Source organism: Molothrus aeneus, chromosome 7 (genome assembly GCF_037042795.1).
Source record: "Molothrus aeneus isolate 106 chromosome 7, BPBGC_Maene_1.0, whole genome shotgun sequence".
Taxonomy (NCBI): domain Eukaryota; kingdom Metazoa; phylum Chordata; class Aves; order Passeriformes; family Icteridae; genus Molothrus; species Molothrus aeneus.
Genome location: NC_089652.1, coordinates 15,937,922 through 15,965,633, shown reverse-complemented (window position 1 = coordinate 15,965,633; position 27,712 = coordinate 15,937,922). Strand labels below are relative to the sequence as shown.

Here is a 27,712-nt window from a genome sequence, read left to right as displayed (position 1 = left end):
CATATACATTTCAAGGAGCAGTTCAGCACAGTATGATATGGATATATATCCATATTTCAGCACTCATCTTGACCCATTCATACCAGATTATGATCTATGAAATGTGTCATCATTTTTCTCATCATAAACATTAGAAAAGAAGTTAGTGCTAAACAATAGCAAATCTTGGAAGAATGAATCAAAGCCTTACCACTAATATGAGCCTCAAAGGTTGCGGCACTACCCTCCAGTGCCACAACACTTTGTAATGGCTGTGTGAATGTTGGTGCTTTCGTCGTCATCTTTACAGGCACTCTGCAAGGAAAATAACCCCATAATTAGATATCAATGGTGAAAATGTTATTATATCCACACACTTCTTGCAAGATTTTAAGAACATATGCAGCTATTCTCTGAACAATTTACTCGTCTCAGTTTTAAGTCTGAACAACCTGGTGAAATGCAAATATTGTGGGTTTTGACAAACTTGTATTGCAAATTACTCTTGGAACATGTTTAGCTGAATTGGATGGGAAACCATTATATTTAGTGGAGCTGTGGCACTTGCTTTGGCACTGCAAGTATGCAGCAGGAGACAAAATTCTGCTTGACTCACTGTGTGACCTTCCACAGGTCATTCAGGCTGCCTCCCTTTGTCTACTAACTTGTTTTATCTGACAGGAAAAAATTACCCTGTATAATTTTAAAAAATATTTTGCTGATGCAAAATATTTGCATTCTGCAATGACAAGACAACTAGGTCACTAAGAAGCAATTGAAAGAAATGTGGAAATCTACAATGTATTTAGCTTAATAATGCCAATAATGCATTATTAATAAATTATTAATAATAAGTAATAGTATTAATAATTTTTTCATTATTAATAATGCAATAATGCAAAAAATACCAAAAGACTCTATTTTTAAATCACTCTGTAAATAGTGAATAATTTCACTTTACAGAAGCATATTGGCAATAAAGATGCATATAAAATTCTCCTCTTTCTTAGAGAGTATCTCAGTGGAATTTTGAGTATGGAAAGACAGCCACCTTCGAAATGTGAGCCAGGATATAAAGTAGCCACTGACACTGATGGCTTGAACAACTGCAAAGCCATATGAAATCTGAAAGAAAGTTTGCTTTCTCTTGCTATGCCACAAGATCTTTGAAATAACACACTGCCACTAGAAAAGCTTGTGTGTTGACATTTTATATTTGCATAACCTATTTATTAACTGATGTTGAATTGTATAGTTTTTAAAAGGGTAGCTATTATTTTCTTAATATTATCATACATCCATTAAAGTTACATTTTTTCTCATTAAAAAAATTCACTCAGAGCATATCTGGTATCAACAAACAGAAAAATCCCACAATATTTCAAGGCAAACTTACTCATATATTTACTTCCATTTACTTTTGCTCTTGTGCCTGATTTTGTGACAGTCCCAAGGTAAAATTAAAAATGAGAAAGTGAAGTTTCTTTCACTAGGAGTCAAATTTATTCTATCTCTCACAGTGGTGAAAATTCTTCATTACTTGGGTTCCTTCATAGAAAACAGGGCCTGATGCATACATGCAATAAGAGCATAAGGGCAGAACTGGATATTGAATTGGAATTTTCAGGTTCAGGTATGACTATGTTTTGAAGCTCAGCTAAAATAAATGGGAATAATTTTACAATACAATTAAACATTATGAAAGTTCATATATATATATATATGTAGTTTCCAGAGGAGAACAGAAATAATTTAATTGAGAATAAGTTCTATTGAGATCCCATGAATTTTCTATATTTCATTGTCCAAGCAAATTCTGGTGATGAAGATCTGATCTTATAAGGCTTCTTGTATAATTAGAATTGAAAGTATGCATCTAAAATGTCATGTTCCAGAAATAACCTTTGCAGCCATGAATGACAGCAGACAAGTGTTCCAGAGCTGCCGTGTAACTGATACCTTAGCAGTTGTTTTCCTTAAAAAGTCATCAGCACTTAGCTGATACCATGTGCATTTTATCAGAGCTATTCTTGGAGCTTCTCAGTTTATCTCTCAGCAGCATAACCTTGAACACTCCCAACAGAAAGGAGTTTTTAAGTTAAGCACATGTTTCCATGCACTTTTAAAATCGTAATTTATGTGGTCTTTAGCAATAAAATACCCTGGAAAAAAAAAAGCTTTTTGCTGAGAGTTATCAAAGCTTACTCCAGAAATTAAGGCTATAACCTTGACAGAGCATTTAAATGTTTCATGTCTATACCCTGAAATCTACAACCCCCTGTGAGAAAATTTATAAATAATAGATTGTATCAGAATTATTAATGACTGATAAAACACTTATTACACCAGCAGAAACATGCTACTAACCTGATCTCTCAAAGTGCCTGCAAGAGTGGGCTAAGCCCAACGAAATCTTCTTGAACGACGTCCTTATCCAGAGTAAGATTTTTTTAGACAATCCCAGCATGAGAATTGAAGAGCCTCTAATCATAAAAACAAAACTACACAGTCTTGACAGTGTAGTTTTGTTTTTTTGCAATCCCTACACCCGAGGCGAGGCGGGGAATGCACGACTGCTCAGAAGTGCTAACATAGTTGTTTCGCTTTATATACCCCAGCTCTGCTGACACGTCTGCCTCATCATGTCAGTGCCAGTTCTGATTGGTTTCCCGAAAGAAAGTTTCTTGGGAGAGGGGATTCACTCTCTGTAACCATACACCACCTGTTGGTTTTGACTGACAATGCTAATTTTGGAGGCACAAAAGGGATTCACTGAGGAAACCTCAGCCATTCCAAAGCTTTTGATTTATAATTCAATTTAGTTTACCAAGTGCAGTTTACATTGTAAATTTCCTAATTCATAATCACAAGACAAAGAAAGCAGTAAAAAGCATTTTAACAGGGCATATGGACAAGTGACATTCAGCCTTACTTTCTTTCATTATAAAACATCCAAGAAGCCACACCAAATGCATTTGTCAATCACCAGACTAAATAAGTAAGCTGAGCTCAGACAAGTGGCTGCACACTATTAGAATACACATTTAAACTGTTTTTTCCCTGTAACTTTGAATTGTAAAATTTTTTTGTTAATGTATAGATTTCATTCTCTAGGGTTGTTTTTGTTTCCTTTACAATTTTTCTGTTGGATGTTCCGAGCAGTTAAGCATAACAACCAGTAGCATACAATGTGCAGAAACAGAAATTTTGTCTAAGTAAATTAACATGGACAAATTCTTTCATTTTTAAGAAAGAAGATTTTAAGTCTAACAGCTTTTTTCTAGACCTGTGTAGGCCTTTTGCAGACCTCAGGCCATGGAACAGCATATTGGCTTGTGAACTTCAGTAGCCCAGCTTTGTCACTATGCAGCTAGTTGTGCCTTTAGAGAGGCTGCTTCTGAAACAGACATCAGGGTTAGGAGACTAGTCTTGTTTATGGCTGGAATGGGAGGTGTTTCACCACACCACCTCATCTGCCTGTTTCTATTCCTGCCTATCTAGCACACTCTTTAAGCACATAACTGGCACATAAGACTACTTAAAATTTCTTGCTTAAAATCAAGCATGTGTTTAGGTGGTTTGGTAAAATGAGACTTCAGTCTGCGGTTACCAAGTTCCACATCGAAAAGTGGAACTTGGTAACCGCAGAAAAATAAACACAGATTGGAGCTTTGTGCTATCAGCTGCACTTGTGTTTGAAAACAACCTGAAGGAAACCTCCAGCAAGAGAGGCAGAAAATCCCAAGGAGAGAGAGAGATTTCACTGCTGTGATTCTTGCAAGGGAGTTCTAATGTTATAGTTTGCAGATCTGAAATAAGGAATTCTGAAATTCCTGAAATAAGGAATTACATATTGCTGCAATTTCATAAAATAACTTCAGAAATTTGATCTGAAAGTCAATTCATCCATCCCATAAGGTGGCAACTTCATGGCTACTCTTGGCATGCAGCAGCAACACAAAATGGAGGAACAGTCTCTACACTGGTACTACCTGAACTCTCACAGTGGCTGAAAGTCAGAGTACTACGGCTCACTTTTAATTTCTTGTTGCGAAACGATTTCAGAGAGCCTAATCACTCTGTACATGACTTTGTATGACACCAAATGCAACTCTATGCAATGAGGGGGAGCTCAAGCTAGGTTGTATTTAAAAAAACGTATTAAAAATATCTAAAGAAACTTGTGTAAAGAGTATAAAATGTCTATTTCTAAACAGAGCCTGCTAAATTGGCAAACAGTTGTTTTTCTCTGTAGGTAAACACTTAAATAGTGAAAATTCAAAGTTGAAGAAAAACACAGGCTAGTATTTGCAAACTTAAAAAATGCAGCCTGCTTAATGATGATGTCTAAATCAAACAAAAAAATTGAAAAGTTTATGAACATATGATCATTTTGAAATGACAGAAATATAAAACCTGTCACTTTTGAAATTTTGAGATGATCAGAACTTCCTATGTCCATTTTTCATTTCCATATTTTCATATTCTATTTCTATTAAGTCAACAATGACTGGTAACAATAATAGTTACAAGGGGAAAAATTTCCTGCATTCAAATACAGGTATGCTGTATTTAAAAAAATACGTTCCTTCTTTTTTTATAAACTTTTAAAATTACTTCTAATAATCTATTTCTATTCCAACAGAAGTTTATACCTTCTCAATTTTTTTTTTCTTTAAATACAGAAGTAAAATTTCAAAACAGTGGAATATTTATCTTGTCCTCAAGGAAATATGAATTACTTATCCTGCATGCTTTCTGTCACATTGATATCACATGATTTCTACATGTTTTGTATCACATAGCATATCCACAAGAAAAATCAGAAGGATGACTTCAGTCTTATTGTGTAGCTAAGACACTGCTGGTAAAAAATTACATTATTTCTTTGCTCAAGCATCAAACAAAAATCAGATCCAGATAATGAAGCAGAATTTTTTGTCAGGAAGACATTTTGTTTGGGGATAGAAAATTTCAACACTTGCTTCAGTCTGCTACTGCTTGAAGTATAAACTCTATATTGCCAATGTTTAGTACATGTAGTACATTGTAGGCCACCAGACATTTAAGGAGTAGCAGGTGATATTTAACACAGTGAAACATTGTGGTGTGGACCCCTGCAATCTCTGTGTGAATCACTTTGATTAATTATAGCAATCCCAATTACTTGATCCATGGAGCTGCCTTAATAATGTCCACATGAAGATGCCTTGAAAGCTGAAGACTCTAGGCAGAGTTTAAAGACAAAATTAATTCTTTCTTGAACACTTAAAATTTCGAAGTGCCGCCTAAGGAAGGTTTTACTGTGCTTTATGGGGAGGAATTTCCTAATACTTTTTAAAAAATTCACGATCTTTACTGTTGTTCATTATTTGTCAAACACTGCCAGTGTTGTACTACCAGTGTACTCTGCAGTAGCTGCACACCCAATGTAACATAAATCCTGCTTTCTTTCCTGGTCCCTTAGTCTATCTAAAAATGCCAGTTTGCAAACTGTGTAAAAAAAAATGAGTACATTTGCCATTCCTTTCTCTCCTTCCATTTTTGCTGTCTCCCTTACTTCTCACTTCCATTCATTCCTATACAATAACTACTATATCTCCTTTCAATTACTATTTTCAGTTTACTCCCTCCTCCAATCAACTATGTGAACCAAGAGAGTCATTAAATAGAACTTCACACAAAACTTGTCTCTGAAAAAATGCTCTCCTGTTATAGAACCAAAAAACAGAATCCCAAATATATTTATATATTATATTCTTGTTTAATTTCCATTTTTCCAAGTATACTTTGGAAAAAAATTACATTCCCTTCTCCCTCCCACTTTCTTTAAGCTTAAAAATAACTAAAAAATTCTAAACTGTTAAACCACTAAAGCATGATTTAAAATCAAATCAAGTTTCCACCACCCTTATCAACTTCTCTTTCCCTGCTAATACTACAAACAGTACTTTGTAACAAAAACTTTAGAACCTTAAACATAGGCTATTAATTGAATTGTATGCACAAGAATATCCATGTTTTTGTGCTGCAACTGGCTTTTGAAAGGCTGCTGCCTTTTCAGGTGCTTATCTGAGCCACTGTAATTGAATATGCAAGGTACCTCAACCTTTTTCAATGCAACTAAAACCTGCTTGCAAAAAAATTGTTTCTGAACAAGGCACTTTCAGTTGCTTCCAAAATAGAAAACAAAATTAAGGCACTAAGTGAGTTTTGAAATTACTTTATCTGTTTCATATGGGAAGAACTTACTGGAAACCACACATTATCAGGGTTCCTATTCACTAACTTCATTTTGATAGGAGTCACTTATATAATCTCCTTTGAAATATCTAAGGAGATTTACAGATGTCACTTTTGACAAGATTTCCTTGTGTATTATTTCTTTATGCATCATCCTCATACATTTGCATACATGGAACAAGGAAGAAAAAGAAACATTTGCCTTCTCAGCACTTCACTTTAGAGAGCAGGCCTTACTAACAAAACCTGCAGCCAGAGTAAGGAACATATTGATTAGGTGCTCTATTTCCTTCCACAAAACAGTAATTAACATCATTGTACTGGGAACAAGTTCTATCTAACATTGAGACAGTCCTTAGCATTTAATAGATACATCTATTTCATCAATTTTGGAAACCGTTTAACAAATCTGTGGACACCTATGATTTGTAAAATGAAAAGAAGCAAACACACCATTTTTCATAATGGATCCATTTTCTGGGAACACACCTATTCTATTGAAGCAATAGCTGTGTTACTCATTGGCCAAAGAAAGTTGATACATGTTTATTTATTTATAAACAACACTTTCTACTATTTTGTAAGAAAACCACAAGTAAGAACAGATACACAGATTCCTGATTTGCCCCATGTATTATTTAAAGAAACAGTGAAACTTTTTTTTTTCTGAGTTATGTTTTGTGAATCAAGAGGAAAAACCCTTAAATATTAAAATTTTTCTCCTAGTCTAACATTGGAGGAAAAGCAAAAAGAACACAATATTTTAAGTTTGATGAGCATCCAAGATCAGCAAGCATTGAATTCTACACTTTCATTTTTACAAAATGAACTTCTACAAAAGGAATCATATATTCCATACTAAAAAGTTACAACTGAGAAAAGAACATTAATTTTAGGGGGTTTATAATTTGGGGGGAAGAAGGGGATGGATATCTGATATGTACTTTTTCAGTCCTCTGAATGCGAGTACAGTTAAAAACACAGTATTTTCTATGACATCGCTAAATCTAATTAACACATAACGAGGGGTTTAGTTGGGAAAGATAATTGCACAGGATCCATAAGATGTTTGACACTTGTCTTCATTCCATTTTGGAAAAGTTTGTGAGAGATACAGAGTAAATATGCAGAGCAAGTAGCTCAGTCTGCAGTTACTATATTTATGTGCACATATACATAGCCTTGTGACTCTTCTGCGGGCAGGATGCCGCTGACTTTTCCATAACGTCAAGCGAGTGATTTATGTGATCAGGTGAAGACATGTACATGATATTTTTTTCCAGCTCATTTCCTCTCTCTGCCTGTACTTTAACTTGGAGATAAATTTAAGTTTCTGCTATCCAAACTGCATCTTGATGGAGAAAAATATCGAATGTTTTAATATTATGATTTAAGCAATTCTTAAATATGTTATTTCAGTGCCAATTTTGCACAGATGACATCTACTTGGATGAAGCACAAAAATGCTGCACTGCTTAAATCCCTATCTGCTCCCAGTGAGAAGTGTGAGTGCATTGCAGCGGTATGCAAGACCAGAGCAGGTCCAATCAATGTGCATGTACAGAATCACAGGATGCTGGACAAAGCGGAATTGCACAGTACATGTGGAATCTGTGTGTGTCTGTGGTGTGGGCCAAGCCATTGAGAGGGCACTGAAGCAGAAGTCTGAGAAGTGTGAAAAATTTTCAAAGGTAAGACTTTGAAAATCTGAATCAGATGGATCAAACTCAAGAACTTTTATTTGCAAGGGCAACTGTTTTGTTTACTGCTGTGGCAGCCAAACAGCCATCCAAAATGGAGCTTTTCCTGAACCACCTTTTTCAGTGCTGCAAGTGGATGACAGTACAAAAGTATTGTCTTTCTCTTCAAGAAACTTTGCAAGAAATTGGAAAACACACCTAAACTCTGAACGCAAGAGATGGAGACAAAGCTAATGTTTTGTTATGCTAATGACTGGCCAAAAGATTCAATTCCAGTTCAGGGCTTTTTTAATACCTTGAATAGACACTTAAGGAATTCTATTATTGAAGTCCTTGGCTAAACTAAAAATACGCATGGAAGCTAGCACTAATATCTCTTAACAGACCTCTCCTTTGAACTGCAATGGCAGGCACCACCTGGAAATGGACTGCATTGTCCCACTAATCTAGTCCTGAAAGCAGAAGCATTTCAGTGGAAGACTTCTCCATTATGCTGACTCAGAGACTTTCTCTTCCCTGAAGACATTCCTGCTGCTAAGAAAGCATTAGAGAAGGTTTGCTAATATAAGTACTCCTTATATTAGGAGTACTAATATAAGGAGTACTTATATTAGCAAACCCTGTCTAATGCTTTCTTAGCAGCAGGAATGTCTTCCACCACTCCTTTTGGTGGCTGGCCTCCAAGAAAATGTCTCAAAGGTGTTAGAAACATGACAATTAACACTCCATTTAATAAACAGAATAATTTTATTCTTATAAGATAATTTTGTTTTAAATCCTAATTTCTATATTAGCTACTGGGAAGACCTATTGATGGAATTAATATCACCGATGAAATTTGTAGAAGAATACAATAGTGGATACTAGTGAATCACCAAGGAGATCTGCAATTTTGAAGGAGAATGTTTCTTTTCTCCATCATCACCTTCTGTTAGATTTGCCCAACAATCCAGAGCAAACCCAAAAGAAATCATGAGTCACTGTCTAATAAATGCTGTGCACAGGTGAATTTTAATAATGATTTATTTGTAAAGAAACAAAAAACAATTTGAATTTAGATATATATTGGAGAGCAGCCAAAATTCCTCTGCCCCTCACCCATGGCCAATACCTACTTATGGACACAGCAAACAAGACAAACACACTCAGGAATCAGGCATCTTGCAGTTCAGTCCATCTTCTGTTCCACTGCATCGGGCAGAAGAATGGGATCATGTCTCAAATTGAAGTTAATCTCTTATGGCCTTTCAAGTTCAAGATGTACTCCTTGAAACCAGAGTTTCTCTTTAAACCTGTTTGAAAAAGGTCAGTTAATATTGCCCATATTTTTAATGGTGGCATAGACAATTCTTCATGGTCTTGCAAAAGTAAAAGATTAGAGATCAAATAAATAGTGATTACAGAGAGAACATAAAATATTCTAAATCTCATCTTACTGACTAGAAGATACTAGCTATAAACAACAGAAGATAAGAAAAAATTAGGATAAATCTAACCTTTCCATACAGTCTACATGTTTTAATCATACTGAATTCTCTATGTGACTTATGTAAAATTATGATGATCTTGCATGTATTTTTTCACTCAGGAATACCTGCCATAGCACAGCAATATGGGAAAAACCCTGAACAAAATATGTGGGATCAATGCTTTGTCAGCTGGTCATGAAGCAAGTGTGCAGGCAGCTCACAAGGAAAAGGACAAAGCTTTTGAACCAACACATGCAAAAACTTTCCTTTATGTTCACAAGTTATGCTACATCTAGATAGATAAACCTCAGAAATTTAAAGACAAAAATACTCTTTCTATTTTATAAGAGCCCAAATTCATGAGGTGAGATTTCATCCTGTGCTGGAATTCACAGGGATTAGAGACTTCATGTATCTCATTTATTTAATCTGAAATTGCCCAGTGGGAAGCACTGTTATTTTTAATCAATTAATGAAAAACAACAGTTCCTGTCTTATTAGGCTTGCTACTTATGCTTCAGAAGAAGACTTGCCTAGTAGAAAACCTCACTTATATACTCCGCCCATGAAACTTCACTTAGCTCCATCAATTTGCACTTCTGTAATACTTTGTGTTTTAAACTCTTCGATCTTACATTAACATTTAGATTATGACTAGATTTCAAAAAAATATTTCACTAAACATAAATACCTTGCATAGGCTCAATTTTGTAATGTATTACTAGTTCTTTGATCTAAAAAATTCATATCTTTTGACGAAGAATTAAGTGAAAAAAGGAGTCACATATTATGCACATTACATATATTGCCCTGAAATTCATAGATTAGGAAGAGTGTTTGATGCTTTGTAACTTAAGGTCCTTACAGTTGCTACAGTAGTACAAGTTGCAGCACGGAGTAAGATGCAGGTTACCTTACTGGAGTACAATTAGCCACTGGCCTTTCTTCTCCCTCACAGGGTGTGTCCTGGGCTTGGACTAGCTCCATTGTGGTGACATTCACTTCTTCTGAAAAGTATCCATCTTCACATTCTGGTTTAGCCTGAGTTACATTGGGAGTGCTGGGGGGTTTATTCTTCTCTGAAACAAAACATGTACATTAGTTGCTCGTGTAACAAGGCAAGAGGGTGCCAAAAAGCATGCAGCTGGCAGGACGAGTCACCTATCACTGTCACGAAAGCAGAACAGTGTGCCTTTCCAATTTCATTGCTGGCAACACAGATATATTTCCCACTATCAGCAAGGACTACATTTCTTTTTAAAAGGTAATAGATATCTCCTAATTTCTCAATCTGTAAAACAAGAGAATACACATAGGGGATAATTAGTACTACAAAGCAATATAAATTACCTTTGTCCCAAGAAAAATTTCAAGAACATTAGAACATACACTGATATCTCCAGATACTACTTGGATGCCATCCTTTGTCCAGCAGACATGTGGTTTGGGCTTTCCATGTATAGTGCAATGCAGGATTAAATCTTCTCCTTCATGCAGAGTTCTATGTCCAAACTTTTGTACGAAGTTTGGCTGTTCTCCTTGTACTGAAAAAAAAAATCTAATCAATATTCACTGTGTTTTAAGAGACATAATTAAAACAACTGAAGAAAATAATCTGTTCTGGTAAAGTTTATCACATTGACAGACAAAGAGAGCCTTTACTGCTGTCTGGAACTCAGGTTAACTTGTTTGCAAGACAGTTGGCACATATCATTTATCTATCTAAAAAAAACATTTGTTAAAAACATGGATATTAAGCACCCAAGAATGTAATGCATGAGCATAGTGGTATTAATTCCATGGAAATGGTAAAGAATCATGTTATTTGATAAGATATTAGGCAAATCTGTGTGAATTGTTTCAGTGAAGGCAGAAGATTAATTATTCCACACAAATTTAAAGTGATAAAGTCATGAGAGCAAATTTTATAATTTAGTGCATTATTGTACATCACACTTTCTTCACTCCCCCCCCCCCCCCATTATTTAAAAAAAAAAAGTTATTGAAAAGATTTTAAAAATTGATATTTGCAATAATGGAGGGCAGAATGATGCCTCTCTGCTACTTTGACCACATCATTATTTTGGCCATCATTAATATTGAGACCATGTGCCACCACATCATCCAGTACAAATTTGGTTCAGATGAAGGATGGGCAAGTAATTGCTTTTCTATTGCAATATCCAAAGCACATGAGATTGATTTTGTGCTAGCCTCATGCCAGCTGAGGAAGGACAGATGATGCCTGAACCTCTACAAGGACTGATCAATACAAATTAACCCATCAAAATTGAAGAAATTTTGATCATCAGCATCAGTTTGCTTTCTGTGACTTGTAACTTAATGAGCTATAAAGCTGGATTTATTGAATCTTTGTATTACTACCTAAGGTTCCACTTATATTCCACCTACAAGGTTACAGTAAAAAGAGAAGACAAGCTTAGAATTGACTAAGTATTCTTGACACAGGGAATATAAAGCAGAGAGGATGTTAACACAAGAAGAACTCACGAAGACATCCTACAATAAAAATTATCTTTTTGCATCTCTATCACATGAAGAATGTGTCCTTCTTCCTCTTTAATATATATTGTACCACATTTCCAAAATATTTGTCGAAAGTTATCACTGGTCTTCTCTGAAATAGAAAGGTACTGAAATGTGTGTTAAATGACAGAGTTTGAAACTGCCATGCCACCATTATTCCACTGTTTAAGAGCAAAATTTTTTTCTTTATGCTATTAAGAAACATAATCAGCTTATCTCACACAGGTGCCCATCAACTTCTAACCCCAAATATATTGAGCAAAAGGCTATTTTTGCCAAGTGTGGGCCTGCTGGCATCACAAGGCAGACATTTTGACCATTGTATTAATAATTTCATTCCTTAGGTGAGCTCTTAGTTGCAATAAGCTTTCAAGCTTAGCTGCTTTTCTATTTTTTCTAGGTACTGCAGGACTGAGGCACCAATACAAAGCAGAAGAATGTAAATTTTACTCTCCCACATTTGTGCTAACCTTGTGTGACCTCTGTATTAGCCAGCCAGAGCAGCTCAAACAACTCAGTTCTTAGCTCTTGAAGGTTAGCATGTGCAAGCTGCCACCCTCATTGCATTGCATTGCATGCATCTGGAGCCCAGAAATTTGAGATCATCAGCTTCACTTCAAGCAAGAGAACCAAGTTTACATCCCTGCCTACTCTTTGCAGGCAGTTAGCAATAGGTCACAAGTAGAACATGATTAGCTTGTATTCCAGCAGAAAATATTAAGTGGGCTTCAGCCACTCCTCAGGATAATTTTGGCTGGATTCCATTACTTGGAAGTTTGAATTTCCTTGTTTAATCATGTTGCATCTCATACCAAAATGATTTTTACCATTTAAAAAAAAATCTTAGTGGAAAGGTGACAGTAATAATCATCAGATCACATCTTGACTTTATATCAGTAAGGCAGCAGAATATAAAAACTGAAATATTCAGTTTCTAGAGAACAAAGGGAAATGTATGTGCAAATAAAACCATGAAATGACAGTTCCTGCAACTCTTTAGGGAACAGGCTTTACCTCAACAAAGTCTGTTGTAAAAGATTTTATCATTTGACAGCAACCTTCAAAATAGAATGAATGGTTATATTTCACCAGTGGTTTTCCCATGATATCATAACAAAAACTCAGAAGACAATTGGTTAATTGCAAATTATTTCTTGGCTGGACATCCCATAATGTCTACATCCACAAGGGTTAGAACGAACAGATCTGTTCCTTCATTGTGGGAAAAAATAATCAAGTAGCCAGTGGTACTGAAATACCATCCTTACAGGTTCAGGCAATAATTTTGTCAACTATTAAATATTCCACAAGTTATCTGTAGGGATCAGTAGAGTTATGCTGCAAACTGGTGAATAAGCACAGAAAAATCATCAGCCTGGAGGAATGCAAAAACTGCAGGGGAAAAGTCCACCTTCATCTGTCTATTACAGAGCCTTCACCCCTGCCTGAAGTCTCTCTCACACACAGGTGTGCAGGTCAAGCCAAATTGGTTTTAACAGCCAGTTTTTAAATTAAATTGCTTCACAGTTATTCTCAATCTGTTTACTCTAGACATGTAATTTCCAGTCTCTGGTGTCTTGAAATGTGATATTAGCAATTTTATGAACTTCCCCTGTCTTCTCTATGAATTTAGACTAGGCAGATTCCCACCATGCTGCTTAGAGATTTTGGAATTGCTCAGCATTACTCTAAATCAACAGTGTACTTTATTGTTTTGAGATTTTGTCTCAGTCAAGCTCCTAACACAAACAGAAGGATCCCTTTATTAGGAATATTAAGGAGGTCTCATGACCCAGTTAAGTTGAAATATCCATAATCCCAGAGCTCCAGTCTCCTTGAATACCATGTGTAACCTCTTTAAAATCTTGGCAGTAATTTTTCAAGACACAGTTCCTCTAGACCACAGAAAATAATACATAGAAAAAAATGACTCCTTTACCCAAGAAAAGACTCCAGAGAAAGGTGCAGAAGTAAGCATACCTTACTAGTCATTTGAGAGGAACTCACCTTCTCCACTGCAGCTCCAGCCACATCTGATCCCATCTTGGTAATGACTCATCTTCCCTCTGCCTACTGACTCAAACCTGCCACCTCACACAGGCTGCTCCTCTTGAAAAATTAAAACAATTAATTCCTTTCCCACTCCAAATTTAGGTACCTTGTGTAAACACGCCTTCACACAACTCCATGTCTTGTAGTCAGGCAATATCTTTCACCTTTTCTTAAAGGGTGTCTTCAGATGGGGAAGGAGGAAGGGAATGGAGGTTAGTTATGTGCCTAATGTCTTTCTTCTAAAGATGGTGGGACTGAGGCTTAAATCTTCTCTATAATGGAGCCATTGGGAAGATGTAAACATTTTGGGGTCTTGACATAACTATAGGCTCAAAACTGTGACTGCAATGAGGGGAAGTCAGAGCTGTGAACCAAGAAAGAACCAGAACCATACAAAACACCCAGATGTATTCCCTGCTCTACAGAATGGTTAAAAGAAGGAAGAGGTAAAGCAGGCATAGTATAGACTATTAAAAAAAAACAATGAGAGTGGGAAGCATTATGTTAAGATTATTGCTGCAACAGAATGTTTTTTTCCTTCAAAGAAATACTAGTGCATCATGAGACTACATCACTGTCACTCCTTTTTTTTTTCCTTTTTTTTATATTATCTAACCAGAACACAGCTGGAATTTTCCAGTAATTTTTTTAAGGACTCATTTGAGTCCTTAAATAAAGGGTATTTAAATCCAGACTGCCAGCACAGCAGTAACCAGTGTTGATTATGTCTTTGTTTACAAAGCAGAACATTAAAACCACAAGATTTTCAGAGTCCTGCTGTGAATCCAGTATCTCTAATCACTCTTTTTGAAATCTTGTTTCTTGCAGCAATTAAAATTGTGGCTGATATCCACCCATTAAAAACTGTGCATTTAAAGCTATTCCTGGATGAAAGTAAATGCAATACCACACTCACAAAATCAACTTTTGTTTACCTAAAATTCACAGAAATGGTAAAATTCTCAGAGGAAATTTTTAACAAACAAACAAACAAAGGTATTATATACTTCTACAATGATTTATTAAGATCTAAGTTGCCATTATTGTGAAATGTAAAATACAGTGCAGGAAAACAGGTGAAATTTATGCCTGAGAAAATTGTTGTGAATCTACATTTTTGGGAGATGACTGAACTTAGAAAGTGGTTCATTAAGGGTAATACCAAGTTAGTTAGAACTTACTGTGTTCCCCCATCTGTTCACCACTTCCTCCTCCTGCTAACTCTCATTGCTGTGAGGTTATACCATAAGAACTTCTCCTTTTTCAAAGTTACAGGAACTTTTTAAACGTTGCAGTCACTAGGCCAAAATATCTGACCCTCTGCAATTACAATGTATATCCTTTTCATAGGAGGCTACACGGTAAAAGTTTGCTTCATTCCAGCAAATTATGCAAGAGAAAGTAAATATTTCATCTTTAAACATTTTCCATAGCAATTCAATTATAACATGAAAGCTGGTAATGAAAAGATGCAGGAAGAAAATCATATAGCTGTTTGTCAACTCTTTTTACTGCATAAATACAACAAATACTGAGGCTGAAGGATATATAAATTAAGTCTTATATTTGAGGATATATAAATCAAGTCTCGCACTGGCACAATTACATCACTGTTATGTAATAGTTAAAAAAATTAGAACTTTAATAAAAAAATATATTTGTGATTGTCCTTGTCAAGAAGGAAATACAACTGTAGATGAACAAAGTATTGGTTTGGATTTACTGATTTGAAGTTAAAGGATAATAAGGATAATTCTGCTTGACTGACTTTTTTTTTTTTTTTTAAATTTGAATACACTTTTGGATAGTTCCCCAGTTTGGTTGATTCTGTGTGAAATCAGTGTGTTAAAAATTTTAAACGAGTACTAATGCTCGCTTCATAAATTATTAAATTTCTTGTCTTATACGGACAATTTAGAGGATTATTAGAAATATTTGTATCTTTAACTTCATAAGAAGGCAGAGAAAGTATCACAGACATCTATTTAAGCAGAGCGGAATGTTGGAATGTTTCATTTTGTAAACATTTATTCTATTGTTTGCTAGATGCCACTTACACAAATCCTGATGGTTCTGGGTCAGTTCTGTAGCACAATCACAACTCTGTTGGAACTACTGCAGCTTTCCTTTGTGGAGAGTGTATGCTGGGCTGAGACAGATCTAAATCTGATCTATGTTAGCTCAATCATGAATGGTATGATACCTTTACTAAAAAGCTTTGTTCTAAAAATATTTTTTGTAAGCATACAAGCAAACATGTGGTGAAAATAATACATTCTATGTTTAAAAAAAAAAATCCAACACCTTTCACATCCCATCCCAAGAGAAGACATATCCCAAAATATACAACAACCTGAGCACTCTACCTGGTGCTATACTGACATTTAAAACCTACAACCATTAAAACTGTTTCTGATGCTTTGGAATGCCTACATTTTTAGAAAGCAATATTCAACCTCAGATTCTAGAAAATCATTGTAAAGTTTTTATCTCAACATCACTATGAGAAAGTAGAATAAACACAGAATACTGGTAATAAAGAAACAAACAATATATCCATTTTGCCATAAAAAGTGGTTTGGTACACATTGTGAAAATGCAGTGTAAGACAATAAATTCAACATGTGATAATTAAGTCCAGTGCAGTCAATGTTGTACTTATTTAGTGAATAGCCAGTACATTAGTGATACACTAATATAGATGACACACAGCATTATCCAGTCTATTCTTGCAATAGGTGGCCTGTTACCTTGCACGTGAAGAATGGCACTTGAGGAGGCAGTGCCGTTCAAATTTTTAGCCCGAGCAACATAGAGGCCAGCATCTTTATCACACACCTTCTGAATGAACAAAGTATGCTTTGTCTCCTTTTGTAAAAGCTTTAAGTGCTCATCTGCAGTCAGTTTCTGGCCCTTCTTGTACCTGAAGCAGAGAGTCAGTTTGCAAGTCAGTTTTATCACTGCACGCCACACAGAACTTTGCAAATTCAGACAATCTCTGTCACACTACAGCCGCAGCAAGAGACAGAGAACTGCTGTATTCTCATTTCTCAGTTTTAAACTTAGTCTGTCAATATGCATGAACAGTTAAACAATGCAAATTACTAGATAATACATTCTTAACAGTAGAAAATTCGGCTCTGAAAATGAGTTTCAACAGACAAGTTACAAGTCTCTCACTGCAGTGTCAGTGAGGTAACAAGGGCCTGGACCCTTGATTTTGCGCTGAGACATTTTTGCTAATAGGTCCTGAGCCAGTCCACACCCAACTCATTAACAGGCTCTAAAGGATCAACAAACTATCTAAACTTGTATCCTCACCAAGAACCTGCCTCCATCCCAGCCCACTTAACATTTACCTAGCTCACATCATCAAACAGGATAGAACAATGCATCAAGAGTTACTTCAGTGAATTGGTGCCATATTCTAACACTTGAGGATCTGTCATAGGGTATTGGTATTGACTCCTGATTTAAAAATGGAAATCAGAGAAAATTCTGGCTCTCCTTGCACCATGATGTTTCAGCGTAGGCTACATTTAACCCAACACAAACATGAAAATATTTTTCCACATGCATATCCAAAGAAATTGCTATACCAGTACAAAATACATGTTATTGGGGAATTTTTAATTAAAAACATTTTTTTTTCCATTTTCATGAATTTCTAATTTGCAAAATTGATCCAGTTGAATGTTATCTTTTTGAAAGACAATATGTCAATACTGTATATATTTTTGGGCTAAATTAATGTTTTCTTACAATAAAATTAATATCTTGTTTCACCAATAATACTCCTCAGTCTGTACAATACTGGTATTTAAAACAAGGTAACTTTATTGATACCAACAGAGTATAGCACCAAGGTTGCATTGTCCAGTATTCTTCTCAGTGCCACCGAAAAAATTTCAGTTTAACAAAAACGTACAGTTTAATTCTTTAAATGTGTAATAATAATATTAACATAATTTTTTCCAGTAAGAGGCACATTTAGTTTTAATACATGAAAAATAAAGGCCTCCATTTTGAAAGACTAATGGAATAAGTGGAGAAAAGACAAATGAGGTAAAATTCGAGGAATACATGACATAACATATAGAATTATGAAAAAAATCCTGAGATCCTGCCCCTCTTTCAGTCCCTGCTCCCTTTGTCAGGGAATTTTTAGAGTTCAGATGTTTATATTGCATCATCTATATTTCTCACAAATCCAATAATAAAGTAATCTAAGTAGACACATAGCAATTAAGAGAGATATAGACCATGCACACCAATATATGATATAAAAGTGATTCTGATTCTCTTAGTGTAGATATTTAGGTGGTGTTTTTTAACATGTAACCTTAGTTTTGATATCTGAATTTCACAGACGTGTAAATGTGTTCCCATCTACATAGTGACGATATAAATATTTCAGTGTGCATGCAATCTGTGTCTGTCCATACGTAGTGCCCAGAGCCTGGGAAAATGCAGGTGAATTTATTTATAGTAAATGTGAACCATGCAGTTGTTTTAAGAAGGCATTCAACAAGTAGAATGCCATATTCCAGAATAGGAAAACTGAATGATGATTTTGCTTGAAAACACTGGATATGTTTGCAGTACTTTGATACTCTCATTCCTAAAATTTGGTACAGAGAGATTATTTCAAGTTAGTTAATTGTTGAAAACAATTCTGAAGGTGGAAATCATGCAGAGGTGTGGAGTAGAAAGGATACAATCCATTTATTCTAGCCTACAGATTAACTGATTTGGTTATGAAAGGTTCGTGGTGGCTCGCTACTGGGTCTATTTACTGCTTCTCATTGCAAGCTACCCACCATGTCAGTGTAGGCTCTGGGAATCCCGTTACTTCTACTTCCAAAGTTACCGGAGAACCTTCCATGACGGTTTTGTTAGACAGAAGCTGGGAGAAGTTAGGCGCCTGTCCAGTTAGGCTGGCCATGCTGTTCTTTTCTGAAGAACTTTTAATCTCTTCTCGGGTAACCATCTGCCTCTGACAGCTTCTGGTGGCGTCTGATTGAAACACGAAACCTGAGAATGCATCGGGCAAAGCATGCAGCCTGTCCTGGGATTTAGTACAGTTATTCAAGGCATGCAATTTTTCTTGCGTTTCTGCCATGCTTTTATGAAGTTCAAGGTGTTGTAAATGTGTTTTGCATGTTTCACTCATCATGCTATCTACTGGTTTGGCTTTTATAGGGCAGGAAGCAGTGCTAGTTTCAGAAATTCCTTGTGAGCTGCAAGTCAAAGGAGATTCTGCTCTGACTTTTGGACCAGAATCTGTTAAAGAGATACAAAACTTTTGAAAGTGATCTGATGGGCTTTCCATTCTATTATTTGTAGCATCAGCAAAAGCAAAATTTGTTAAGAGGTCAGGTGCTTCCATCAGTTTTACCGTTCTAGTGGTTTTCTGCAAGCTATAGGAACTGACATGCAGACTATGAGAACTACAACAGAACTGCTCTTCTAGCTCTGTTTCAGAATGTAAGAGGTTGGATTCTGGTGTCTCAGAAAGCGGTGGCAATGATATATCATCAGGTGATATACACTCATATTCATCTCCAGAGGGTGTTTCTTCTGCCAGGAATTCAGTCTGTAAACCATCCTCTTTGGCTGAGGATGACAGCTCTGTATCCTGTGAAACAAGATCCTCACCAGCTGGACAGATAACTGAAATATCAGCCAATATATTCCTCTCCTCGAACTGGGAGGGGAAAGAAGAGAAAGGAGAGAAAGGAAAACAAAGAAAGAATTATCATTCAATACATCCCCTTGTCATACAAAATCTAGCAACAATATTCTAATTAAGCTTGATGTATTCTGAGAGGAAGAAAGAAATGGGGCAAAAAACAATGAATCAGAAAATGTTGCAGCAGCTTATTGGAATTTCAAACTGCTCAAATAGATTCTAGAAAATATTATTATAACTATGTATAAGTATTTATTATAACAGTAACAATAAACCAGAAAGTACCTTTCCATAAACAAAGGGCAACCTGTGGATTTCCTGTAGCTTCTGTTTATATGAGCATTTGCAAGGGAAAGGTGGTGGAGGAGGAGGAGTAGGTGGCCTAATTGCATTTAAAGGGAAAACAGTTATTTAGCAATGAAAATATATTAACAGCCAAGTTGCTGGACTGGTTAAAAAATAAAGCTAGCACCTCCATAGCATTTTATATTTCCTCCTCCTTTTTTTTTCTTTTTTTTTTTTTTTTTTTTACTTGCCAGCTGTTAAAAGATCCTCCCAAATATTGAAAGAAAAGCAATGTAAAAATTATGTTAACTTGGAGCCAGGAAAAAAAAAATCCCTCTCATCATGTTTCAAATAGAATTGGGTGAGGCATTTGTGCATTAATTTTAATCACAAAGCATCAAAGTCATCTGCTTTGTTAATTACGTCTCTGCCTCTTGATTTTTGTGTGAATGTAATCACATATTCAGATTGATTTCATTTGTGCAAAGGCTCTCAGAAAAGTTGTGCATAATGTTTCCTTAAGCTACTCTCTCATTGTTGAATTCTATACACAAATATGTAATCTACTAAGTATTGTTTCTATCACCTATAAACTGCCCACTCAAATAAATTGGGTGATACACTGAAAGCAATTTCATTGCTTTCCAAAATAGGTCTCTTTAGCAGTATCCAGTACAAGAGAGTGATGGTATATTTGTTTTGGTTTTCTTTTTCCTTTACTGCTCAAACAATCTAACAATTAGTGAAAAAAATTTTAAAACACCCAGAAATAAGAGAACCTCATATGTACCCTGGTTATTTAGACATGTTAGTTTTAATATAGATGCTTTCCCAAGTTATTACCTTTCTTATTTCAAAGCAATGTGATTCATGCCAGACCTACAAAAACATAACTGGAAGCAGGTTGGGATTCTACTGTGTCTATTTTACTAAACAATTCAATTCAGATGAAAGACAAAGTTTATGTTTTACTATGAAAATGTTTCCCACAAGCATCCCCTGATGAACTCTGACCCCTGAAGAGACGGAAGAAGACACTGGGGAAGAAGCAGTGGAAAAGAATGACAGGTGAACTGTGAGTGAGCAAGCTGCCAGATAAGCTTTGGCAGCATGGGACCAAAAAAGCAGGAGGATCAATGTGCCATGAGAAGGCCTAGCACACTTTTAAGAGGGCTATATTTGAAGCAAATTAATACTGGGAAAGCAGCTTGCAGAAGCACAGACAAAATTAGAGATTGCTGGCCCACTGTTCAAGGCTCTAGTGAGATGAACCTGCTACTTCTTTAAGTGAAGTATGGAGTGTTGAAAAGGGTAGAGGCACCATAGCTGCCACAATCCTCATATGATATTTGCTGTTTTGCATACCCTTGACTTCTCTCCTTGGCAGCTGAGACTCAGTCTGATGAGGACTGACAAAGCTGTGGCTTAGCAAAATAGAGCTATGGACACCTGCTGAAGAGATTCTCCTGAGGGACGCTCTTTGGAGCAGTCACAAAATTCTGAGTGAAATCTGGGTTCCAAGTCAATGCTGAAGCTCCCACTGACTTGGAGGTAAGAAAATTAATTAGGTTTAATTTTGGCTCATCAGCATATTACAGGACATTTTGTATTGAACTGAAGGAAATTATATTAGTTGAATTTCTACAAAACATCACTGTTTAATATCTTGCAGTATTTGTCTATGTTAGCAGTTTGCAAAATGGAATTTTTAGGTCTCTAAATCTGTTACCAATGGATCCCACCTTTCTAAGGACTTAAACCCACTCCAAATTATCAGACTATTTTACATAGGAAATTATTTACATTTATGTCCAGGATCCCAAGCCTTCAAAATATTCTTTAAGCTAAAGTAATTAATCTCATAAAATATAGATCTGGCTTTGCTTTGCCTGTATTTCTAAGATTTCATTTATTCAATGATTATTTGGAAACTTTAATATTCTTCTATTGTAAATCCATAAATAAAAGATGTTTGTCAGTTTGGATTTTTGTCATTCTAAATGCTCAGTCTTGTCTTATGTTTTGTGAATTGTCCTCAACATGGATGCAATCCTTACTTTGGATTATTTATGATCTCTGATGCAGAGAATCTTGGCAACTGAAATCCAACTTAAGTGTTTTGAGATGAGGATAAAGATGATTATTTGATGGTGAGTTCTGTCATTTCTTCAATATTTTTATACCAATATTACAGCAAATTATATTTGATGTGATGTCCTATTGAACAACTGACAGCTGCAGTTGCGTTCCTTCATTGTTTCTCTGTTTCCTGTTATTCACACTGGTTTTAAACTGAATCAATGTGCTTGTTTTGTCAGGTTTTTGGTAACACTGTAAATGAGAATATAATCAAAACTTACCAATGTAACAATAGTCCTCACTTTTGATACACAACGAATTAAAGAGTAGAACTCCCTTGAGAGTACACAATGATGCCCATCAATCTGATTAAATGTAAATTGATATGAACAACACATACTTGTTTAGTGCCTGTAGGAGACAGAGTATTGCTTCTCTTCTCACCAATGCTTTCTGAATTTGCAAGCAATTCACCCGGTGCCGTCTGAAAGAAAAATGTTTTAAAATCCTGCTTTTTTCCCTGATTAAGATTTTATTAATGCAACAAATAATCATCATTTCTACATTTTTTTAGTTCAAATTCTGAGCTATGTTTCTCTCATAGAATATTATTTATAAATCAAATATTTTCCTAACTTGTATCTAGGCATCATAAGAAGTCTAGGGCTCTGGGAATAGTATCAGCAGTCCCCACTACTACTTCTTATATTCCCTTAAGTTTTATTTTTAAAGGAGAGAGTTCAAGAAGAACTCTTTTTCATGGAGGAATGGTCACAAAGAGAACCTCTACATTAAGAATACTCTGGCAATAGGACCAAAGGAAAATTGATAAAAGATTACAAAAGAAATAGTTTTTAGAAAACAGAAAGATATATAAAGTCATGTGAAAAATGATAAAAAATAAAAATTCATAGGGGAGAATATGTGGACTGGATAGGCGGGAAAGGGGCAACTGAAAATAACTGAAAAACAATTGACCAAGTCTACACTGATAATCCACCCATCCAAATGGAGGCTTTAAGACTGAAAAACAAGAACTCTTTTAATAACAAGAACTCTTTTAAGAAAGAGTTCTTGTTATTAAAAAAACCAATTAATTGAACTAACCTGCTCCTTTTGTTCCACTTCTTTAACAGCCACACATGCTTCTTGACCATTTCTTTCTTCTTTTTTAACAGTAATCAGCTCTTCAGAAAAGTCAACTTTCTGCCATGTGAAGAGAAAATTAAGTAAGTTTATACACAGTAAAAGGTAGGAATAGTTAGCTCTACACTGATTTATGCTCTGTACAACAGAGAAAACACCAATGTGAAAATCTGTCATCAGCACAGGTGTAAATTGCTTATGGCAAAAAAAAAATGCAGCAAAACCCAGTTGATTCATTCTTGGACAAGCAATGACAGCATATTGTGAAGCTGACAGGATCTTTTCGGAGGCAAGGAAACTATAGAAGACTATAATTCTTCAGTATATAAGACTGAAGAATTCCAGAAGCTAATCAAGATTCTGAGGAATATGAACCAACTTATACACAGGCTCAGTAAGGGAGAATAGAGGATTAAGTAACACAGTTATATGAAAAAAGAGAACAAACAACAATTTCAGAAAAGATATCAGGATTGCAGGAAAACAGTTCTAGGGAGGAAAGAAACATTTGTGAGTGTCTATAATCAAAATTTTTTTAAAGGTGGAAAGGGAAGAATGTGGTCTAAGCATAAAACATAGAAAAAGAAATTTGGACAACCATAATGTATTTTATGAAGACTTGATGAATCCTTAAAAACCTGTTATGGAATCTTCCACAGATTTCAAAGAACGTAATAGTGACACAAGATAAAGAAAGCCAAAAGCTTTATAATTACAGTTTTGTGTCTTCCATATCTTTAGCTGCCCAGCCAAAAGTTACAGTCTTAAACAAGTCTCTTATAAGAAACTGCTGCATTATTAATTTGCTATTCTAGCAATAAACAAGTGAAAATTCCATGAGATCTTTTCAGTCTATTTTTTTTCTTTTAGGAAGAAAAAATAGGTTTAATTTTGTACTTGAAATAAATCAGGTTTTTTTCAGGCATTGAGCAGCCATGTAAAATTAGGAAAGATTATGCAATACATTTCCCCTAAATTTGTCATGCCTTAAAAATAACAGGAAGTGAAACTCAATTTATAGTCATGGCATTCCATACAGATGGCACAGACAGTCTGCTGAATTATTTATTCTTCATAAGATACAGACATTGACGGTTGATATATTCTGGAAATGTTCAATAAGAATATTAGCTTTTAAATCTTAGACTACCACATAATGTAAAAAAAACCTTTTCCATTTAAAATACTTGTGGAACTCTATTGTAAAAAAATTCAATAATTTTGTGTAAATTAGTCAAAATAAGGTAGTAAAATTAGTTTGAAATTCCACTTGACTTGAAAAGATCATACAACATTTCTGTAGAAAAGATGAAAGGTTCAAGCCCTCTTCTGACAGAACCTGGGACTACTGTCTTGCACACAATAGTGTTAAAGAAATACACAAATGGGGAGGAGAATGGGCATTTATGTTGAAGTTGCTATATGGTCACAGTCCAAGACAAAGCCTTCTTCCCATTCACCTGATGACCTTTGGCATTCATTCATATTTTTGGCATCTCTTACTCCTTTAAAGTGTATAAATGGATACTTTGAGTGTTTGTCAATTTTATAGTATAATTCCATCAAAGAAAAGTGAAGGAACATGCACTTTGTACCAACAAAAGCAGGATATTTAAGCTTATCTTATTTTTTCCACCTTCACAGAAGAATTAACTTGTCAGCTGCTGCTGCATGAAGGAGATTTTTTAGGTATTACTTTGAGAATGAAGGGGGGGTGGAGTAGACAGTCTTAATTATCTACCCCATCACCAGTCTTCCATAATTCCTCCTCAGTTAATGTTACATTTAAATACATCCACAGCAGTTTATCAGAACATGAAACTAAAAATGCTGCTCTCATAAATATTTATGTAAAAGCAAAGCTTTTCTATCTCAAATGACTTTGGCTTTAACACAATTTGTTTTTCAGGATGTCTTTTCCAAGAGGGAGCCAAGTGAGGGTGGTTGGCATTTTGTAGCTCTGCAGTTACCTATCTTACAATATCAAAGGAAGAAGTATGAAAAAAAAGTATTTGTCTAGATAGTCAAATAAAATTTAACATTTTCTCTTAAAGGTTTCTTGAAAGGAGTAACTGTTCTGAAAGAAGCAAAGGAAAAGAAGCTCAGAAGAAATATTTAGTGTCCAAACAAGTAGCACGTCATTGATTCATTACAGTAATTACCTAACGTAACAGAAAACTGAACAACTAAGAAGTAATTGATGCTACCATAGATGATCCTCACTAAAAGCACTGATTCAGACCAAGATTTACCAAGCATGATAAATCGACACAGATGCAATACATTCTCCAGTTTAAAAAACCATACCTTTATCTCCTTAAGTTCTCTCAGAGATCTGCACAACCCATCAACGGAATTCATGATTTCTTCATACTTTGATACGGTTTTTTCTACATACTTCTTTCCTTCTTCAATCCCTACAAAGGCAAAACATCATGAAAGTAGAACAGAATGCCTCAAACAGACCTGCAAAAATCCGTGTAGTTTGTTACCCCAAGGGACTACAATAAACACATTTTTCTGTGTTTTGTTTCGCTGGAGGAATTCTGTCATTCCTAGTAATGTGCTTTCCCAGCTCATACTAGCTTACTTGAGATGCGTCCTCATAGTTTCTGCAGGTCTTCTCTCTGGTTAGTAATACTGCTTTAAAAGATGCTGACCTCATACATTGTCCCCTGAATTCATTGCTACATTATACATCTAGGAGGCACTTAGATCCCTGTGATAAGAAATACAAAAGAAAGGCTCAATGGAAAAGGTTTTTCCCATGTAATGACTTAAAGGACACTGAGCAACTTCTTTCTCCTACTCTTCCTAATCAGCTGTTGTCAAAAATCTGTTCTGTCATCTCCTTTCCTGCAGATAGGAATGTTTAAAATACTGAGAAGGCTTAAAAAAAAAAAAAAGAGAGAGAAGAGAAAAGAAATAATCTACTCTCTAAATATTCTTTCCACTAAATTAAGAGGAATTTAAAAGGCCAGTTTGGCTGCTGAAATATTTTTAGCTTTACTACTTGAATTGATAGGCTACACAAAATCCCCGTGTGTTTGGATTGTCACATTATCTTTGGAAAAATTAACTTTAAAAAGTATATAAAAATAACAAGTGGGACAAAAAAAGGCAAAATACGAAATTTTTTGACTTGCAATTTTTTTGGTCAACAATGTTCCAAATCAACACAATTGCAAATACAGTATCTAAATAGCAGTCTACATAATTTGCTAATAAAAAATTGACAATCAAATCCTACCAGTTATTTACAGTTATAATGTAAAAAATTAATTCAGCACTGAGATATAGCATTATAATATCCTCTGGCTTCAAAGGCTTGCCTGTTATGAGAGAGCTTAAGCCATGAAATCTTAACTCAAAGCTCATGAATATTGCAAGGACATTTTGATTTCAAGGTGAACTCAGGCTGTATACAGAAAACCAAGTACATACCAGACTGGAAGAGTAGTTTCATATCTTTACTTTTTGTAAATATTGGTTCTGAAATCCTTCACCTCTTCCAATCAATACTTTAAAACATTTAGTTTTTTTAAAATTCATTGGATTTTCATCTTAAATGAACAAAACTAGGAGTTTGCTTACTTCCACCCCAAGTTACTGCATTTTGTCCCCACAGTACATTACCAGATATCTCCTCACCGTATAACCGTCTAGCAAGGTCCATAATCTGCTGAATTTTTTCTTCTTGTTCAGGCACTGCAGGTTCAATAAACTTATTGAATTGCTTATAGAGAGTCTCTATTGCTTCTCTTGTTTTGCATTCTGCAGAGTAGTTGCCAACTCTAATCACTGTTGCGCTCACATCTTCAAACCAAAATTGACACTGAGGGATAAAAAAACTGCATTACAATGAATTACTATGAATGAATCTGCAGTTCAAGCTGTTGAAGAATAGACTGGATTATTCTTAGACTTTCCTTAATCAGTGGCATACAGTATATCTTAAATATTCTGACTTAAATTTAACCTGAGAAACATTTGTTCATTACTAATGGTGCTTCAAGCATTAATGGCTGTTAAATTTTCATTAAGTACTATGCCCACGCTCATCTTACAAGTGTGGTGAGGTTATTATTTAATGGTTCTGCAAAAACATGTTTTGTTTCTGAGCTCTTTCCACCTTGTATATCAATTGGCTAATTTCAAAATCTTCATGTTATGGCCTCAGTTATAGCTGTGTAAGGGCAGAAAGGTTCTTTAAATTTAACATTCAAGCAGACAGGCTTTTTGGTCTCAGCAACCACTAAACTCACCAGGAATCTTTCTACTGACAAGAATGGGCTTTAGAACATCCCCATAATAAACATCTTTGGTTAACAATACTCAGAACAGAACACAATCTGGTGTTCACTCAGAATCACCAGTATTGCATCATTACAGGAAGTGGCAAAAAATCACCATTTCTAGCCACTGTTGAAATCAGCATTTAAGACTGTGCCTATTTGCTGAAAGAAAAGTTTTGAGTAAAAGGTGATACTTTACACTCAGTTAAAATTTTTTTTTAAAAA

The 27,712-nt window shown here is 35.2% G+C and overlaps 2 protein-coding genes across 4 annotated transcripts in view; both read right to left on the bottom strand.

Annotated features, from left to right (window-relative positions):
• The window catches only part of TTN (titin), a 234,120-nt gene extending 233,839 nt beyond the window's left edge, over positions 1 to 281 (bottom strand). Inside the window, 1 exon segment of the mRNA XM_066553743.1 lies at positions 191 to 281. Within this exon segment, the coding sequence (XP_066409840.1) occupies positions 191 to 281 (91 nt within the window).
• An 8,779-nt stretch (positions 282 to 9,060) lies between these two features.
• CCDC141 (coiled-coil domain containing 141) overlaps positions 9,061 to 27,712 on the bottom strand; it is a 56,661-nt gene continuing 38,009 nt past the window's right edge. Inside the window, exons 20-29 of one of the 3 annotated variants that reach the window (XM_066553847.1) lie at positions 26,844 to 27,027; positions 25,500 to 25,609; positions 23,154 to 23,252; positions 22,447 to 22,530; positions 18,811 to 19,691; positions 16,741 to 16,913; positions 10,781 to 10,935; positions 10,553 to 10,682; positions 10,305 to 10,470; positions 9,061 to 9,214 (exon numbers count right to left, since the gene is read on the bottom strand). In XM_066553847.1, the coding sequence (XP_066409944.1) occupies positions 9,160 to 9,214; positions 10,305 to 10,470; positions 10,553 to 10,682; positions 10,781 to 10,935; positions 16,741 to 16,913; positions 18,811 to 19,691; positions 22,447 to 22,530; positions 23,154 to 23,252; positions 25,500 to 25,609; positions 26,844 to 27,027 (2,037 nt within the window). In that variant the 3' untranslated portion in view covers positions 9,061 to 9,159. Of the gene's footprint in view, positions 9,215 to 10,304; positions 10,471 to 10,552; positions 10,683 to 10,780; positions 10,936 to 16,740; positions 16,914 to 18,810; positions 19,698 to 22,446; positions 22,567 to 23,153; positions 23,253 to 25,499; positions 25,610 to 26,843; positions 27,028 to 27,712 lie in introns of all 3 variants that reach the window. The other 2 variants (XM_066553848.1, XM_066553849.1) reach the window with 2 other exon arrangements.